At 52.7% G+C, this 17,692-nt stretch overlaps 1 protein-coding gene across 1 annotated transcript; it reads left to right on the forward strand.

The window, feature by feature from the left end:
- The first annotated feature begins 3,956 nt into the window (after positions 1 to 3,956).
- Positions 3,957 to 10,035, forward strand: CRABP2 (cellular retinoic acid binding protein 2). Its single transcript, XM_066366098.1, has 4 exons — positions 3,957 to 4,178; positions 7,982 to 8,160; positions 8,557 to 8,673; positions 9,140 to 10,035. Exons 1-4 carry the CDS (start codon positions 4,109 to 4,111, stop codon positions 9,188 to 9,190), a joined length of 417 nt encoding a protein of 138 aa, XP_066222195.1. The 5' UTR covers positions 3,957 to 4,108; the 3' UTR covers positions 9,191 to 10,035.
- Positions 10,036 to 17,692: the final 7,657 nt, after the last annotated feature.

Below are 17,692 nucleotides of genomic sequence, written 5' to 3' on the forward strand. Positions count from 1 at the left end.
CTGTGGTTCTGACCCTAGAGGTCACTGTCAAGTGATCTTTGAGTCCAGCTGCCCATACCATCCCTAGTTTTCAGGATCTCTCCCAGCACCCTAGGGTTCCTGGGAAGTGAGTTACCTTTTTTCTGGATCTCTGGCTCTGTCTCCCAGCATGCACTTCAGTTTGCTGCAAGCTCTTTTTGATCTAACTCTCATCCATTCTGCTGCAATGGCAATTCTACACGGGAAAATCAGAGCTGGGTTTTACCATTTGAAAAAGCTCTCTGAACCCCGGGAGACAGGAATGATAAATTCCCTTCGGTATGGAGGGTCAGACCAGAGAAGAAGGCAGGATGCTTGAGTCCACACTCTGTACTAAGTGAAATACTGAGGGCTCAGGGAGGCCAGGAAACACAACTGTCCTGGCCCAGCCACTCCCAACTCTTCTACTCCCAGACCTCCTACCTCTATCCAAGTACTGCCTTCTTTGCTGCTCCTGCATGGAGTATCAGAGACCCAGGTTCCACCCCGACCTGGCTTCATTTGTACATGGCTCCCAGCCAACAAACTCTCTGACCCAGCAGATGCAATAACACTGCTCAGGGTGAGGCCCTTCCACAAATGCTGAATTTGGCCAGAGCTTCTCCTTGGTCCCAGTTGGGGGTGAGGGGTACATGACTCTCCCACTCTTCCCCTCTCACCACCCAGCCTCAAAGGAGTGATAGAGAGGGTTAGGGAGTTTCCTCTTCCAAATGCCAGACACCTCAACTGTGCCCAAAGTACATCCACTGTCATTCACACTTCTCCGCCATCCAGAAGCCTATTCATCTCCACTTCTTCTGCCTAAAACCAGCCATTTTCTTCTTAGCCCCATTGCACTGGGACAAGGTCCCAGAATATCCCTTTCTAACTCTCCAGCCTGTTTTCTCCTCACCCACCCCCATTCTGCCTTTGCTCCCCCAGAATTTTCTCGCCAACTTTGCACCCTCCACCACTTGGGTCTCCAAATTCCTGGGAGAGCCCCAAGAGGCGTATGACCAAGGCTCCTATAAAGGGGGAACGGGTTGCCCCCAACAGATCTGCGGCGGATTTGGTCATAATTAAAAGACCAGCAACACTGGGAAATTCCTTCTCCTTATTGATCCCGGCGGGAAATTAAAGCCAGTTGTTTGTGAGTGAGCGAGCGACTGATGCTGGCGAAACTCCTCCCCATTGCTGGATTCCTACGCTCGCCCATTCTCCCATTCTCCCGTTAGCCCCCTTTCCCCATCCCCCGCAGCCGTCTCATCTTATTCCCTTCCCCCAAATCCCTTCCCCAGCATCTTTCTTAAGCTCCGCCCTACCCCTGAAATTTCCAACGGGTTAACATGGCTGCTGGAGGCTGAGACCTCCAGTCTAGCTGCCCTACATCCTCCTTCAGACCCTCGGACCACTTCCCTCAGCCAGGGTTGGGGTGCAAGGGCTGGAGCTCAGGCCCAGAGCTGCCAAACCACAAACACATCTGGAAAAAATTCCCCTCCCAGCCTGACTTCCCTTTGTCTTACTTATGTCTTTTTGGAAATTCTGGCCGGCTAGTCAGTGGAGGCAGCGAGGAAGTAAAGGGAGGGGAGTAGGCCCAGGCCTCCCTGCCCCCACCCCAGGGAGCTCCTGTCCCGCCTCTAGTATCCTCAGCCAGACCTTGTCCCTCCGTTCTGCTTCTTTAGGTCTAGGCTGCCTTGTCCTGGCTACCATCTTCTGGGTGAGGTTTTAATATCCTCAGTCACCAGGCTTGTGGGGGCAAGGGCCTGCCCCGACCCTTCTTTTTGCAGTAGGTTGCCTATTGAGCAGGGCTGGGGGCTCAAGAGAGCTGGAATGGAGTGGAGATGAATTTAGTGACTTGGGTGGAGGAGGTAGGGGGCAGTGAGCGGGGAGGTGGGGCAGTGGGAGTCTAGTTTCCGACTTGTTCCCTCCCCCAGCCTCGCCTCATCCCTTTGTCTGGGAGCCTGATTTCACAGTCAGAACCTAATCCCTCTCCCTTAACCTACAGCACTGCTGGAGCTGGTAGGTGGGGGAGGAGCACAGGCAGATCCTGCAACCCAGGCCATAGATATCCCCCCGGGACACCCCCTTCCTGCTACTACCCTGCTTTTGTCTGTCCTTGCTCGGAGATCTCCTCGACTTGCTGCCCTCTTACTTCCAGAAGCCCAGCCCTTCCTACCCCCAAACCAGCTCCTCTACATGAACCTTGGACCCCTAAAACCAGGCTGAAGCATCCAACACCCTTCTTCAAATCTGACAGTTTGTTGGTTTCTGCTGGGTGGATTCCCATCAAAAGGTCTTTTCTACAGTTTAACTTCCATCTCTCCTGCTCCAGAGTCACCCTAGATGCTTTTTTCCCCCTACACATACATTTATTATTCAGATATTTCCCTCCTTACAGCACAGAGGCTCGACCCCCCAGTGCGTTCTCCAGTCTTTGGTAAACCCTCCAGCTCCAGTCTTTTGGCTCTAGGCCTCTGGACTCCCCCTGCCCCCCGCCCCAGCTAAGGCCTCCACCCCGCTAGAGCGGTCCAGGGCTCTAAGGGACAGGACTCAGAATCTCAGGGCTTGTTCTCTGCTCCACCCATGGCCACGCTGGCAGGGAGGGGTCAGGGCTGGGACCAGATGTGGGGTTTCTCGTCTCTGCCTCAGAAAGAGAGGGGAGGGCGGTCAGGGCAGGGTGGCGGGGATGGGGACGTCGGGGCAGCAGGGCCACGTGCGTGGATTCGCCGAGGGCACCTGAATTGCAGCGTCCCTCTGCAAGGACCAGCCCCTACCGCTCCGCCCGTTTAGGGCACTGCATCCTGCCCGGCTCAGCTCCTCTGCTATAGGCGGTCGCGGTTTCTGGCCAGTGCTGGAGGCTCCCAGTCTGGCCTCCATTTCAGCTTTCTGCCTCCCCTCCTCCCTCAACTCTGTCCCTCTCCGCAGGGGTCTCGGCGGGAAGCCGTGCCCTGCCCCCTCCTTTGATATCCCACTTCAAAGCCGCTTGCGGAGGGGCGGCAGCTCCTTCTGCTAGTTTTACAGCAGAGAATGGTGACACCTGAGACCCTGCTCCGCCCCCTTCCCTGGGCATCCAGCCTTCCTCCAACCTCAGAGGCAGCGCGGCGCGCTAGGGCTCCGCGTTGGTCCCCGCCTCCCTTCCTTGCTGCCTACAGCGAACCCCTCCGGGGTCTACAGAGCCGAACGGCAGAGAAACTCCTTAATAGAATTCATGTCAGTTGATTGGCTGTGACCTCTGGCCTCTCCCAGCCTCGAGCCGGGGGCTCCGGCTTAACCCTACGATGCCCGCCCTGCACTTTAAGAGATACGAGTCTCCCTGCGCCAACTTCTACTGGAGCCCGAAACCGGTGGGGTGTCGGAGAAGCTTGCTGCCCCCTCCCGGCCCCTTCGAGTCGTTCCAGCAGGGGGCGCCGCTGCCTCTCTTAAGTGCCTGACCTGGTACCCCTAGGATCCTAGCTGGTCTCTGAGATCGGAATGGTCACTCTATAGAGTTCAGGCTTCAGTGGAGCCGGAGCTCGGGCGCCCATTCTCTTCCCCAGCTCCGGCTCGCGAGCAGGGGCTCACCCGCTGGTGATGTCACCAGGTATCCAGCACCCAGGAGTTGGGAAGAGGTGGGTAACCCACAAGACATGACCCTGGGATTCAGACTGCAGGACTTGAGACCCGAGCATCTGCACTCGGGGCCTGGCGCGCCCCTCTCGGCTGAGAGCTCAGTTCTAGTGTTTGCTCTCCGTCTGCCTCCCCCATCCAACCGCTGGCGCGGGGCAAACTATCTTGGTCCCCAGTAAACCCTGGTCCCGCCCACGGGGCTAGATTCAGAGGCAGGGGGACCAAGGGTGGTGGTGGTAATGCAGGACCGGCCTCCCCCCAGGTGGGGTGGGAGGCGGGGCGGGAGGTGGGGCCACCTCCTTCTTGGGCAGAGGCGGGCCCGCACAAGGTATAAAAACTGCCCGCACGGGAGCCCAGGCCAGCTTCGGGGTTGTCCTGGGACGTGTCCGCCTTCCTCAATCTCACCATCAGGCGAAGGCAGCGGCCACGTATCTTTTGGCTAAAGGACTCAGCGTCCAGTGCTTCAGCAGAAGGATCTAAAGGGATCGCCACTAGCGCCGCCACCATGCCCAACTTCTCTGGCAACTGGAAGATTATTCGATCGGAAAACTTCGAGGATTTGCTCAAAGTGCTGGGTAAGATTTTGGAGCGCCAGGGAGAGGAGACGGGCGCCTGAGTTCTCTGAGGTGGAGATGAGAAAGAAATGAGGGGCTTGAATCAGGGCGTGGGAGGCTGGGCGCCTGCATCCCCAAGAAAAAGGGCCGTACACCTGGGTCCCAGGCCCGGACACCCAAATCCTGCTTTTTCTGGCGGGGCGCCCACCAATGCCAGCTCCTTCAGTGACTCAGCCTGTGAATCAAGTAGAAACCAGAAACACGAGGTCGGTATTCTTGGAGTGAGGAAGGGGGCTCTTGCAGTTTAGAAGCTGCAAACCCTGCATACAGGCAGGGAGCCCGAGTCCCTACCCCACGGAGCCCCTCAGAGACATTCCAGCCTCCTTCCCTGTCCCCACTGGTAACCCAGTCCCCAGGGCAAGTTTATTACCTCAGCACCCCCTTGGTCATGATCCCTTCTCTCTTCAGCACTTTTTCCACTCTGCTCCCACCCTCATCCCTATCCGTGAGACAAATATTTTCCTGCAGCAAGCAGTTCGAGTTCTAAAATCACTCTGGATAATTATCACTTTCTTCGATTTCAACAAATGGCTTTGTGTGTAATCCCCCTACTTACTGCCTTTCTGAAAATCTGAGTTCTCTTCTCCCTTCCTCCCTGGAGAGCCACTGCAGCCTAATTGGGTGGTGTTGGTTAAAGGTGGGGAAGTTGTATCCACCCAGATAGCCCTTCCCAATTCCTATGTACCCTCTGTCTGGGGAAGGGGTGAAAACCAGGAAATGTCTAAAAAGGGGATTCTGGGAAGAGATGGAAATTAGTTAAGCAATTGGGAAGCCACCTGGGAGCCCTGGAGCCATCCGTTTCTGGATTGAACAGAGAGAACCCAGTCGGGCTGGGTGGGGAGGGGCACCTTGTGTGGGGTGGGGAGCTGTAGGAGTGAATCCGGACCTAGGAAGGCTCTGGAATGCTATAGGGAAAGTGGGGATTTTCATCATTTCTTGCTATTAGTTCTTGCAGTCTAACCACGGTACTTGTAGTCACCTCAGTCTTTGTTGTTCTGCTTTTGCTGAAATTAGACCGAAAGGATAGAATATTTCCCTTCAGAAAGCCTAGATGCTGCCTGACCTGTGGTGGCACAGTGGGTAAAGCATCGACCTGGAATGCTGAGGTCACCAGTTCGAAAGCCCAGGCTTGCCTGCTCAAGGCACAGATGAGAAGCAACTCTTAAGTTGATATTTCCTGCTCCCTCCTTCTCCCCTTTCTTTCTCTCTCTCTCATCTCTCTAAAATCAATAAATAAAATCTTAAAAAATAAAAAGCCTAGATATCATTTCCTCCCCCATCTTCTCTGGATTTGACTTCTCTCCCCAGTGGATGAGGCAGGGGCCTGAGGCACTCCAGGTCCCAGCTGAAGAATAAGATCCAAAGCCCAACCTTGTCTGTCTGTCTTCATCTGTTTGTCCTCCCTGCAGGGTCTCTCACAGCCACGAGCCCTCCTCAGTTCCTGCTGGGGGACAGATTGAAAACAGACGCATTAACACTGCCCTGAGTCAGCCAAGGTTGTCAGCCTGGCCCCAGCTCCACAGGCTGTAGAGGCTGGCTGGAGGGGCGTCTCCTCTGAACCCAGCAGCCTTGCCTCCACAGGAACCTTAGTTCCTTCTCACCTTCCTTTGCCTTAATCAAGGGTCCCTTTCCTTGTGAGAGGTGTTTGGAAGGTAACTGTCCCATGCAGTATGATGGTCATGGCATGTAGCAGGTTCTGCTCATGTAACAGGAAAGATGGATGTTAGATAGCAGGATGGACTTCCCAGGAAGCAACAATGAAGTAGTCTCTGTCCAAAAAGATGGAGTAGGCTGTGCCTCCTCTACCAAGTCAATTAGACCTGGAACTTCAGTCATTTATCCATGGACCTGGGATCAGCAGCTAAAAAGCAGGTGCCAAAAAAAGCAGCAGGCTCCTGGAGACAGGGCTCTCTCCTTCCCACTCCCTCTTTCTGGACCAGAGAGGTTTTGCTGTGGTGTCATGGAGAAAGAGGACTTATTTCTCTAGGAATCCAGGTCTAGAGGAGAGTCAGGAAGTTTGGGCTAGATCAGGGGTAGGGGAATCCTGCTCACCTGGCCCAGCCCAGTGTGACCCCTTAATGCCTACCAATTACTTCTCTGAGGGGTTCTGCTCCAGTTCAGGGTGGGAAGCCAGGCTGGGCAAAGTGATGTGAAACTTAAACTAGGGCCACTTCACTCCTGTGTCTCCCTGCCTGCTTGTCATTCTGTCAGAGGTGTGTTCTTTCTTGGCTCCTCCACCCCTCTAATAACTGGGGAGCAGAGAGAAGGGATCCAATTTGGGAAAGGATGGGGGAGACAGACACAGGGACTCTGAATGAGAAGACCTTACCACCTGAGGTGGGGGTGGGTGATTCTGGAGTCAGGGACATATCAGGGGAGGGAAGGGCAGTGTCCTTTTCTGTCCTTGAAGGGAGAAGAAGGGTGTGGGAGCCTTGCAGGAAGGCAGGTGAGCAGGAGTCTGATGCGGAGAACTTTGAGCCTCAGCTCCAGCTTTTTCTTTGCATTCCTTTTATCAGTAAAAATAATAGCAACAGTAAGACTAGCTACTGTTTTCTAAAAACTTTTTCTTTTTTTAAATTTATTTCTTAAGTGAGAGGAAGGGAGACAGATTTCTGCATGCACCCTGACCAGGATACATCTGGCAAACCCCCTACTGGAGATGCTCTGCCCATCTGAGGCTGTTGCTCAACAATCAAACTATTTTTTAGCACCTGAGGTGAAGGTTCCACAGAGCCATCCTTAGCTCCCTGGCCAATGCACTCGAACCAATAGAGCCATGGCTGCAGGAGAGGATAAGAGAGAGAGAGAGAGAAGGGGGGAGGTGGAGAAGTAGATGGTCACTTCTTTTGTATGCCCTGACCAGAAATTGAACCCAGGACATTCACACGCTGGACTGACTCTCTACCACTGAGCCAACCGGCCAGGGCCCTGAAAACTTAAAGGTGTGCCTGGCACTGTGTGCTTAGCCTTAAACCTACCTCATCCCATTTGCTAGGGGGCTATAAAAGAAGCTATTGTCTCCATTTTACAATTGAGGAATCTAAGGTTCAGAGAAGTTAAGCCATTTTCCTGGGGTCACCTGCAAGGGAGGCTGAACCAGGTAGAAATGGCGCCTAATGGATCTTACTCCAGAGCCTCTATCTTCCCTAGGCTGCTGGCCACCTCTTCCCCTGCTGAGAATCCCTGTTCCTTCTCATTTGGGGGAGGGACAGAAATTGGGCAAAAGAAGGCCTGCATAACACTAGACGGAAGGTAGATAGCACAAGAGGGAAGTGATCCCTATTTCTGGAACATAAACGGTATGGCCTGGACTGGGAGTGTCTGCCCTGCAGTTGGGCAGAGGGGAAGACACAGTGGCTCTAATGAGCCCAGCCCCGCAGTAGGTCTGAAGTGGGGTAGACAAGGGCCAAAAGTGAAATGAGCAGAGCCAATGTAAGCCCATAGCAGGATGCCTGCTGGGTAAGGGGAATGAGGGCAAGTTCTCCCTAAGAACTCTTTGAGTGAAGAGCTGAGGCTCAGGGGAGTGATCCAGGACTGCTGACTCATTCATGTGGGGTGGCAGCTAGGAGCAGGATCCTTAAGGGCGGTGTACTGCCTCTCAATCTTCTCTTTCTAAACCCCACCATCCCTCAGGGCTGCACCCCCTGCCCTCTTTTTAAATATACTTTCTCGGAAACCAGGCAGCTGCTCCAGCTGTCCTATGGGGAGAGTGTCACACATTTGCCTGGAGCCCCCCGAAAGGTGAGCCTCTCTCCTCTCCACAGGGGTGAATGTAATGCTGAGGAAGATTGCTGTGGCTGCCGCGTCCAAGCCAGCAGTGGAGATCAAACAGGAGGGAGACACTTTCTATATCAAAACTTCCACCACTGTGCGCACCACAGAGATTAACTTCAAGATTGGAGAAGAGTTTGAGGAGCAAACTGTGGATGGGAGACCCTGTAAGGTAAGTGCCAGAGAGGAGTTCCTCAGGGTCAGGGCTTCTGTTGCCCTGCCTCTCATGTTCTAGCCTTTTCCTGGATTTCTTTCTTTTCTAAAGGAGAAAGTCCCTAGGTAGTGGTAGTGGTTAGAAAGGGGGTATATCCCCTATCCCTCTTGCTGCATTGTCCCTCCTGTGAGCCCAGCTCACTGGCCACTTCTTTCTTTCTTTTTTTTATTTTTTTTTTAATTTTTATTCATTTTTAGAGAGGACAGAGAGAGGGAGAGAGAGAGACAGAGAGAGAGAGAAGGGGGGGAGGAGCTGGAAGCATCAACTCCCATATGTGCCTTGACCAGGCAAGCCCAGGGTTTCGAACCGGCAACCTCAGCATTTCCAGGTCAACGGGCCACTTCTTTCTTGCAGAGCCTGGTGAAATGGGAAAGTGAGAACAAAATGATCTGTGATCAGAGGCTTTTAAAGGGAGAGGGTCCCAAGACCTCCTGGACCAGAGAATTGACCAATGACGGGGAGTTGATCCTGGTAAGTCCTCCCTCCTCCCAGCTAAGAGCAAGCCCACTGCTACCTTGTAGGATTTTCTGGGACATTCCAGGGTGCTGGGTGTTCAAGGACAAACACGTCTCCTGATGGGGCTGCTGGGTTGTGACTAAACTGTCCCTGTCTCATACAGTGCCTTGTGCAAGTGAGAAATGATGTCCCTTCTGTGTGGAACAATGGCCATGCACTGAGAGGTCCCAGCAGTTCTCCAGGGGAGCTATCCCCCTGGCTTGGGGATTAGGATGTTGGAGGGACCCTTGAGGCTCTTTTGCTGTCTTCTCTTCCATGAGGCACAGGCATTTTGAGACCAGCTCCTGACTCTTGGTCCTGAACCAAGGAGCAGGTTTGGGCCTAGTGACAAACCAAAGTTCCCTTGTTCAACCCTCCTCTTCCTCCCAAGCCACAGGACCCAGGGGACTCAGGCTAACAACGACTTCTGTCTTCCCTCCAGACCATGACGGCGGATGACGTTGTGTGCACCAGGGTCTACGTCCGAGAATGAGTGGCTGTGGGTCTGAGAGATGCTCAAGCTCGTCCCCAGCCTGTGCTCCTGCTTCCCTGCTGTGTAGGCCGTCCCTCCCCCTTCCCCTCTAGGCTAGCTTCCCCTCACCTATGTTCCTTTCCCAGGTGCTGGATGTCTTCTGCAGGGGCTCTGTTTTTTTCCTTTTCTTTTCTTTTCTTTTTTTTTTTTTTTTTTTGTATTTTTCTGAAGCTGGAAACGGGGAGAGACAGTCAGACAGACTCCCGCATGCCCCCGACCGGGATCCACCCGGCACGCCCACCAGGGGTGAAGCTCTGCCCACCAGGGGGCGATGCTCTGCCCGTCCAGGGCCTCGCTCTGCCGCGACCAGAGTCACTCTAGCGCCTGGGGCAGAGGCCAAGGAGCCATCCCCAGCGCCCAGGCCATCCTTGCTCCAATGGAGCCTTGGCTGCGGGAGGGGAAGAGAGAGACATAGAGGAAGGAGCGGAGGGGTGGAGAAGCAGATGGGCGCCTCTCCTGTGTGCCCTGGCCGGGAATCGAACCCGGGTCCCCCCGCACGCCAGGCCGACGCTCTACCGCTGAGCCAACCGGCCAGGGCCAGGGCTCTGTTTTTTTTTTTCTTTTCTTTTTCTTTTCTTTTCTTTTTTTTTTTTTTTGGCCCCTCCCCTCCCTTATACCAACAGAGAGGGTTGGATTGCAAAAGCCCAGATCACTAATTCCAGAATCACTTCCCCCACACCCCTAATTGTCAGTCCCAGCCCCAAACCAGCCCAGAATAGTCTCTCTTTCTGTGAGGGTGAGAGGGAAAGACTGGCTCTCTGGTTTCTACTTGGTCCCTGTAGCCTATACAGTATAAAATATTTATTGGTTAGTTTTATTAAAATGTTTTTAAAAATATAACCTGTCCCTGATTCATTGGAAAATAGATAAGTGTCTTTGTGGGAGCTGAGGTTTCAGCAGCAGGGATGTGAGCTACAATCCTCCCCTTCATTCTTCTCACCACCGCCTCTTCACTCAATGCTCAACTCATGAGCAGCACCTCCACTTCTCCAGCCTCCTCGGTCCCCCCTCTGGCTTCCGAGGTCACCAGGGCCTCATCCTCCTGACCTCTCAGAGGGGCGCTGGACACTGAGTAGCTGATTCCTATCTTCTCCCACGTTCTCCACAAAGGTGACATAGCTTCTTCCTCCTCCTCCTCCTCCAATTGTTCCTTCTCTCTCCTCCAACCTGTCTGTGGGCAACCCCAGGCCTGGCCTTCCTTGGCCTCCCGCATGTTCCAGATGAGCTCATTGATGCCCCCAGGCTGTCCTGCCCAGGTCTCTGGGTCTGAGATAAACCTGTCTCTGACTTGAGATCTCTCACATACCCCTTCTGCTGGCTCCTAAATCTTCCAAGTCCCTTGGTTCCTTCTCCTATCCATCTTTTTTTTTATTTTTATTTTTTTAAAGATTTTATTTATTGATTTTACAGAGAGGGCAGGGAGCAAGACGTATCAACTCATAGTTGCTTTACTTTAGTTGTTCATTGATTGCTTGTCATATGTGCATTGACCAGACAAGCTTAGGGTTTCAAACCAGCGACCTCAACACTCCAGGTTGATGTTCTGACCACTGTGCCACCACAGGCCAGACCCCACCCATCTCCTTGAACCTCCACACTCAGTCCTGTACTGCTTCTTTCCAAAATTCATCCTGATCTCTCTCAAATGCTTGCCTTCCTTCCCCAGGTTATTGCCATAGGCCAGAACTTGCCATCACTCAACAGGTTGGTTTTTGTTGTTTTTTTTTAAGATTTTATTTACTCATTTTAGAGAGGGGAGAAAGAGAGCGAGAGAAAGAGAAGGGAGGAAGCATCAACTCCCACATGTGCCTTGACCAGGCAAGCCAAGGGTTTCGAACCAACAACCTCAGTGTTCCAGGTTGACACTTTATCCACTGCGCCACCAAAGGTCAGGCATCACTCACCAGGTTTTATACAGCAGCAGCTTCTAACTGGTTTTCCTGTCCTTCTCTTACTTTGTCCTTGGTGAGTGAAATGAGTACAAGTGTTGGAATAAGAGTTTTTAAAAAAATTAATTTTAGAGAAAGGATGGGAGATCGATTTGTTGTTCCATTTATTTATGTATTCTTTGGTTGATTTTTATATGTCCCTGACCCAGGGATTGAACCCACAACCTTGGCATATCAAAATGATGGTCTAGCATGACCTGTGCTGGCACAGTGGATAGAGGGTCGACCTGGAATACTGAGGCTGCCGGTTCAAAACCCCAGGATTGTCTACGGCCATACCACCCTGAATGTGCCCATCTCATCTGATGACAAAATCCTGGGCTCCCTAGTCACAGCACATACAAAACGCAACTGCTGAGAGTTGATGTTTCTCACTCCCCCCCTTCTCTCTCTTTCTCCTCTCTCTAAAATCAATAAAACTTTAAAAACAAAACAAACAAACAAAAGATGGCTTAATCAACTAAGCTACCTGGTCATGGCATTAGAAGAGTTTCGAATCTTGGTTCTGCCACTTGCTGTTGGTGTGACCTCAGACAAGTTATTTAGTTTCTCACACAGCTGAGGTGGCTTCTCCCAGCAGCAGTGCTGACAGTGGCATGTTTCACAACCTCTGTGGCAGGTAAGCTTCCTTCCCCTGCAAGACCAGACTGCTCTCCGGCCGGGGTCTCCTGATCCTGCCCCATGAGATGCCACGTGCTGCAGCTGAGGGCTGAGTCAGGGCCCGGGAACTGGGGAGACAGAGTCCAGAGTCTCTGAGTGTGGGGTGGGGGAAGTGAGGGGTCCTTTCATTTATTCACCCAACTGTCATTTCCTGAGTGCCTCCTAGGTGCTGGGAATCCAGAAGTGAAAAAAATGAGCAAAATCTCTGTCCTCGTGGGGCCTATGAAGAGAAATATTTTTTTTGATACTTTTTATTTATTGAGTTTTATTTTATTTTTATTTGTTCATTTTTCTAGAGAGGAGAAAGAGAGAGAGAGAAAGGGGGGAGGAGCAGGAAGCATTAACACCGATATGTGCCTTGACTAGGCAAGCCCAGGGTTTCAAACCAGTGACCTCAGCGTTCCAGGTTGACGCTTTATCCACTGTGCCACCACAGGTCACGCTACTTACTGAGTTTTAGAAAGAGGAAGGGAAAAAAAGAGAGAGAGACAGAAATATCAGTTGGTTCCTGTATGTGCCCTGACTAGGGACCAAAACCGCAACCTTTGCATATTAGGATGATACTCCAACTAACGGAACTATCTGGCCAGGGTGAAATATAGATCTTTCCTGGGAAAAGATAGACAATTAAAAAAATAAATGCACCAATTCATAATTGCATTTGTATAGGTGCTATGAAGGAAAAAGGGGAGCAGAGGGAGAGAGCATGATAGAGGAGGCCTCGCTTAGACGAGGTGGGCAGAGGTGGTAGGAGAGCAGGTGTTTGGGAGAACAGCATTGGGGGTCCTGACAGAGGGAGCGGTGTTCTAGGCAGAGGGAACCACGGGGTAAAGGCCCTGAGGACAGTTTGGGGCTGTCTAAGGTCCTGAGAGGGAAAGGGGTGGCTGAAGGCCATCAGGCTGGATTGACCTGAGTGCCACAGTACTTATTTTATTCTAAGTGCAATGAGAAGCCATTGAAAGGCTTTTAAAAGGGGTGGCAGCCTGACGAGGCAGTGGTGCAGTGGATAGAGTGTCAACCTGGGGCGCTGAGGACCCAGGTTTAAAACCCTGAGGTCGCTGGCTTAAGCACAGGTTCATCTGACGAGAGCATGGGGGTTGCTGGCTTGAGCACGGGATCGTGGACAGGGCCCCATGGTCGCTGGCTTAGGCCCAAAGGTCACTGGCTCAGCTGGAGCTCCCCCCACTGCCCTGGTCAAGGCACATATGAGAAGCAATCAATGAACAACCAAAATGCCACAACTACCAATTGAAGCCTCTCATCTTTCTCCCTTCCTATCTATCTGTCCCTGTCTATCCCTCTTTCTTTCTGTCTCTGTCTCTCACAGAGAGGGGGCCCTCACCCATCTAGCTCAGCCTGGCCCAGCCCTTGAAAAGTCCCTCCATCTTCCCTTCCCACCCCAAGACCCATTTGGGTGCCTCTTCTTTTACTACTCAGCTGAGCATTTGGGAGAAAATGCACAGGAAACACCATCCCCTGCCTACATTCCAAAAATTCTGTGAGATCTCCATGGGCAATCTTCTCTAAAGTCCAAACTTCTCAGAACCCAAACACAGATGGCAAAAGGACTCAAGCAGCCGAGAGGCCTGGGCCACTGAGCCCCAGGACAGGAAGGCAAAGATAAAGAAGGAGCATGTGTGATCTGCCCCCCACCCTGGGGTTGAGGGCTGACATGCGTGGCAGGGCACTGACAGGCACTTGGAGAGTCTGCACCATCTTTGGAAAACAGGTGCGTGTGCAAGCACCTTCACCCAAGACACAAGAGCATGGAGTTCAGAGAAAGCCCTCGTAATGTCAAAAGCAAGAGATTCCAAAGAAGAGAAAGCCTGGGGGGAGCCTGGGGCCCAGAGTGGTTGAGCCCCCCCCCCCCCATGCCTATATGTGGCAGAAAGAGCCAAGTTACAAGAACCTACAAGGGAGAGACTGGCAGAAGTCAGGCCAGAAACAAGAAGAGAGAAGTGCAGAGAGGGAGGGGGAAGAAAGTGCCCCAGGGGTGGGGGTCAGAGGAACTGGACCGAGCTGGGCAGGACCTCTGACCCCAGGTCCTGATAAAGGGCTGCCTCAGGACAGCCGCAGGCACAAGATGGATGGGACTGGGACTACCAGGCTCTGTGGTGGGGGGTGGGGATTGTAGGAGATGAAATGAAGCAATGGAGCAGGCTGTGAGGAGAGTCCTCCAGGGTCCCCCCTCCTCTGCTTGGCTCCCTTTCTCCTCCCTGCGGTGACCTCAGGAGCCTTCCAGCATTAGTGGGGGATGGGAGAGACTGGGGCAGGAGAGACAGGAGGAAGAGGAGCGGTGTCCAACCAGGTATTTCTCCTGGCTGGGCCAGTTATACCTGAGAAAGATGGGGGACAGGGGGACTTGAGTGGATTCCTCACTTCATATAAAGTGAATCAGCCCTGGGTGGCTAGCTCAGTGGTAGATTGTCGGCCAGCAGGCCCACCCCATGTGTGGAAGTCCCTATATATATATATATATTTTTTTTTACAGAGACAGAGAGAGTGATAGATAGGGACAGACAGACAGGAACGGAGAGAGATGAGAAGCATCAATCATTAGTTTCTTGTTATGACATCTTAGTTGTTCATTGATTGCTTTCTCATATGTGCCTTGACCGCAGGCCTTCAGCAGACCAAGTAACCCCTTGCTCGAGCCAGCGACCTTGGGTCCAAGTTGGTGAACTTTTGCTCAAACCAGATGAGTCCGCGCTCAAGCTGGCGACCTCAGGGTCTCGAACCTGGGTCTTCCGCATCCCAGTCCAACGCTCTATCCCAGGGGTCCCCAAACTTTTTACACAGGGGGCCAGTTCACTGTCCCTCAGACCGTTGGACGGCCGGACTATAAAAAAAACTATGAACAAATTCCTATGCACACTGCACATATCTTATTTTAAAGTAAAAAAACAAAATGGGAACAAATACAATATTTAAAATAAAGAACAAGTAAATTTAAATCAACAAACTGACCAGTATTTCAATGGGAACTATGCTCCTCTCACTGACCACCAATGAAAGAGGTGCCCCTTCTGGAAGTGCAGCAGGGGCCGGATAAATGGCCTCAGGGGGCCACATGAGGCCCACGGGCCGTAGTTTGGGGACCCCTGCTCTGTCCACTGCACCACTGCCTGGTCAGGCGGAAGTCCCTATTTGATTTCCAGTCAGGGCACACAGAAGAAGCAACCCTCTCCCCCTTCACTCCTCCCTCTTTTTCCCTTGCTAAAATCAATCAATTGAAAAAATAAATAAATTTAAAAAAGAAAGTGGATCAGTTATCTGCAAATAAAACACAAACGTAGAGCCCACAGAGGCCCCAGTAGTGATGGTTGAGACTATTGTCCAAGTGATGGTCAGGGTCCCCTGTGCAGGTTCTCCTACCTCTCCCTCAGGCCTGCCACTGCCCTCCTGACCTCTTGACTTCTTCCTGCCCCTTGGCACTGCCAGCTGCCAGTCGAGAAACCAGTTCTGTTCCTGCCCTGGATAAGAATCTCTGGGCTGGGCTCTTCCCAGCAGCAGCAGCAGAAACCTGGCTGGCCGACAGCACCCCCACCCCCAGCCCAGCCTGGGCTGCCAAGATTCCCGCTCCAGGCCCACCAAGGGGCCTTACTCCTTCCTCACCATTCCCCACTACCTCCCTGCCTTGGGTCAGCATCACCTCCATCTGGCCCCTGGGCACACCCCCTTTGCTCTCTACCGTCAGTCTCCCCTGCTTCACCGGGAGCTTTGTAGCTCTTACGGAAGGAGGGTACCTAGGGGCGCCCCCTCCTCTGGCTCAAGCTCCAGTCCCCAGGAAGTGCCTAAGCCCCTTCTCTTTCAGGGACACTTGGACCTTCCAGAGTTCCTTGCCCAGCCTCATTTCTACTCAAGAAAAAGCTATCCTCAGAAGAGCCTTGTAGGAGGAGGCAGGGTCTGTCCCTGGGCTTTTTCCCTGGGTGTCCATCCCCACTCCCGTTTATTTCCCATTGGTCTGCATTGCCTGAACCACCTCTGCCGTCCCCCCTCCCCCTGCCTCTCCAAAGTGCTCGAACAGGTGCTCCTACAGCAGGCTCAGCCCCCTGCCCAGTCACTGGCACTCAAGGGGGGAGGGTGAGACAGGGTGACCCCATTTAACCCCGGCCTATGGATTGCCCTGAAACCATCATTCATTTCCCAGGACATTCTGGTCCCTTTCTCATTGCTGGGAGCTGCATCCCAGGAGATGACTTCAAAAGGCCATCTCCTCCATTCTTCTGCCTCCTCATGTTTGCCTGACCTCTGCTCCTGCCCAGTGGCCCAGAAACCTCAGACCTCTCCTTGTTCCTGTCCTAGCCTGCCATAGGGTTAGCCAGCCTCTCTCAACTTCCCCCAGGGATCCAGCCACTCACAGAGGTCAACGAAGGACCAAAAGCAGAGAGGAGGGCAATTCTGGCAGCCATGAGGGGAGATTTGGGGGCATCTGGGTGAGACTGGACTCAGGCTTCGGCTCCCACCTCTGCCCCTTGAGGCGAGCAGGTGTGACAGGCTAGGTGGAGGTTCAGGCTGTTGGCTGGAGCTGGAGCAGCCTGACAGCTTCGCAGTCCCCAGCAACAAGCCCTCTCTTCTGACCACCCCGGGTGGAATCTTAGAAGCTGGGAATTCTAGAACTAGAGAACAGTCTCAGAGGAAGGGCCCTCAGGGATTGTGCTTCTCCTTTGTTCCAGAGGAAACTGAGGCCTGTAAAAAGGTGTGGCTCACCTGGGGGGTCTCTCAGGCAGCAGGTGCCGGGACCTCACTGGTAACCTGAGGGGGCTGCTTGGGTTCATTATAAACCAATAATATCAGAACGGGTGTCAGCTGGACCCCACCAGTTCTCTTTCTTTCTAGCGAGGGGAGCAGGTTCTTCAGTGTGGAGAGAAATATTAGTCCTCCCATGGTCTATCTTCCATCTTTCAGTCTGGAGTGGGCCAAGCCTGTGTGTGCCCCTGATTGGATTTCTTTCCTCTTTCTGGGCTGCAGACTATGAGGCCAGGACAGGTGTGGGTCCTTTCAGGCTCAGGTAGGCTCAGTTGGGGGATAAAGGGTTATTAAGTTTTCAGCAAGAGCCTAAGGCCTAGCCTGGGGGCAGGACACTAGAAGAGTTTCTTTTTCTTTTTTTAAAAGATTTTATTTTGCCTGACTGGGTGGTGGCGCAGTAGATGGAGCATCGGAGTGGGATGTGGAGGACTCAGGTTCGAGACCCCGAGGTCGCCAGCTTGAGTGTGGGCTCATCTGATATGAGCAAAGCTCAAATTGGGTCAAACAATTAAAAAGATTGGACCCAGGGTCGCTGGCTCAAGCAAGGGGTTACTTGGTCTGCTGGGGGCCCACGGTCAAGGCACATATGAGAAAGCAGTCAATGAACAACTAAGGTGTCGCAACACACAACAAAAAACTGATGATTGATGCTTCTCATCTCTCTCCGTTCCTGTCTGTCTGTCCCTCTCTCTGACTCTCTCTGTCTCTGTAAAAGAAAGATTTTATTTGGCGCTGGCCGGTTGGCTCAATAGATAGATCGTTGGCCAGGAATATGGACATCCCAGGTTCGTTTCCTGGCCAGGGCACACAAGAGAAGCGACCATCTGCTTCTCTCCCCCTCCTTCTCCTCCTTCTTTCCCTCTTCTCCTCCCAAAGCCAGTGTCTCAACTGGCTTAAGCTTCAGCCCCCAGCATTAAAAATAGCTCGGTTGAGTTGAGCATCAGCCCTAGATAGGGGTTGCTGGGTGGTTCCCGGTCAGGACACATGAGGGAGTTTGTCTCACTATCTTCCTACCTCTCACTAAGGAAAAAAAATTTTTTTTTATTTATTGATTTTAGAGAGATAGGAGAGAGAGAGAGAAAGAGAGAAGTTGGGGGAGGGTGGT

The sequence above is a fragment of the Saccopteryx leptura genome, chromosome 2, assembly GCF_036850995.1.
Source record: "Saccopteryx leptura isolate mSacLep1 chromosome 2, mSacLep1_pri_phased_curated, whole genome shotgun sequence".
NCBI lineage: Eukaryota > Metazoa > Chordata > Mammalia > Chiroptera > Emballonuridae > Saccopteryx > Saccopteryx leptura.

Excerpts from the sequence above, each read along its gene's own strand:
- CRABP2 (XM_066366098.1), top strand. The coding sequence starts at position 4,109 with ATGCCCAACTTCTCTGGCAACTGGAAGATTATTCGATCGGAAAACTTC. Across the intron at positions 4,179-7,981 it reads GGATTTGCTCAAAGTGCTGG|GGGTGAATGTAATGCTGAGG; the intron begins GTAAGATTTTGG and ends TCCTCTCCACAG. Across the intron at positions 8,161-8,556 it reads TGGATGGGAGACCCTGTAAG|AGCCTGGTGAAATGGGAAAG; the intron begins GTAAGTGCCAGA and ends TCTTTCTTGCAG.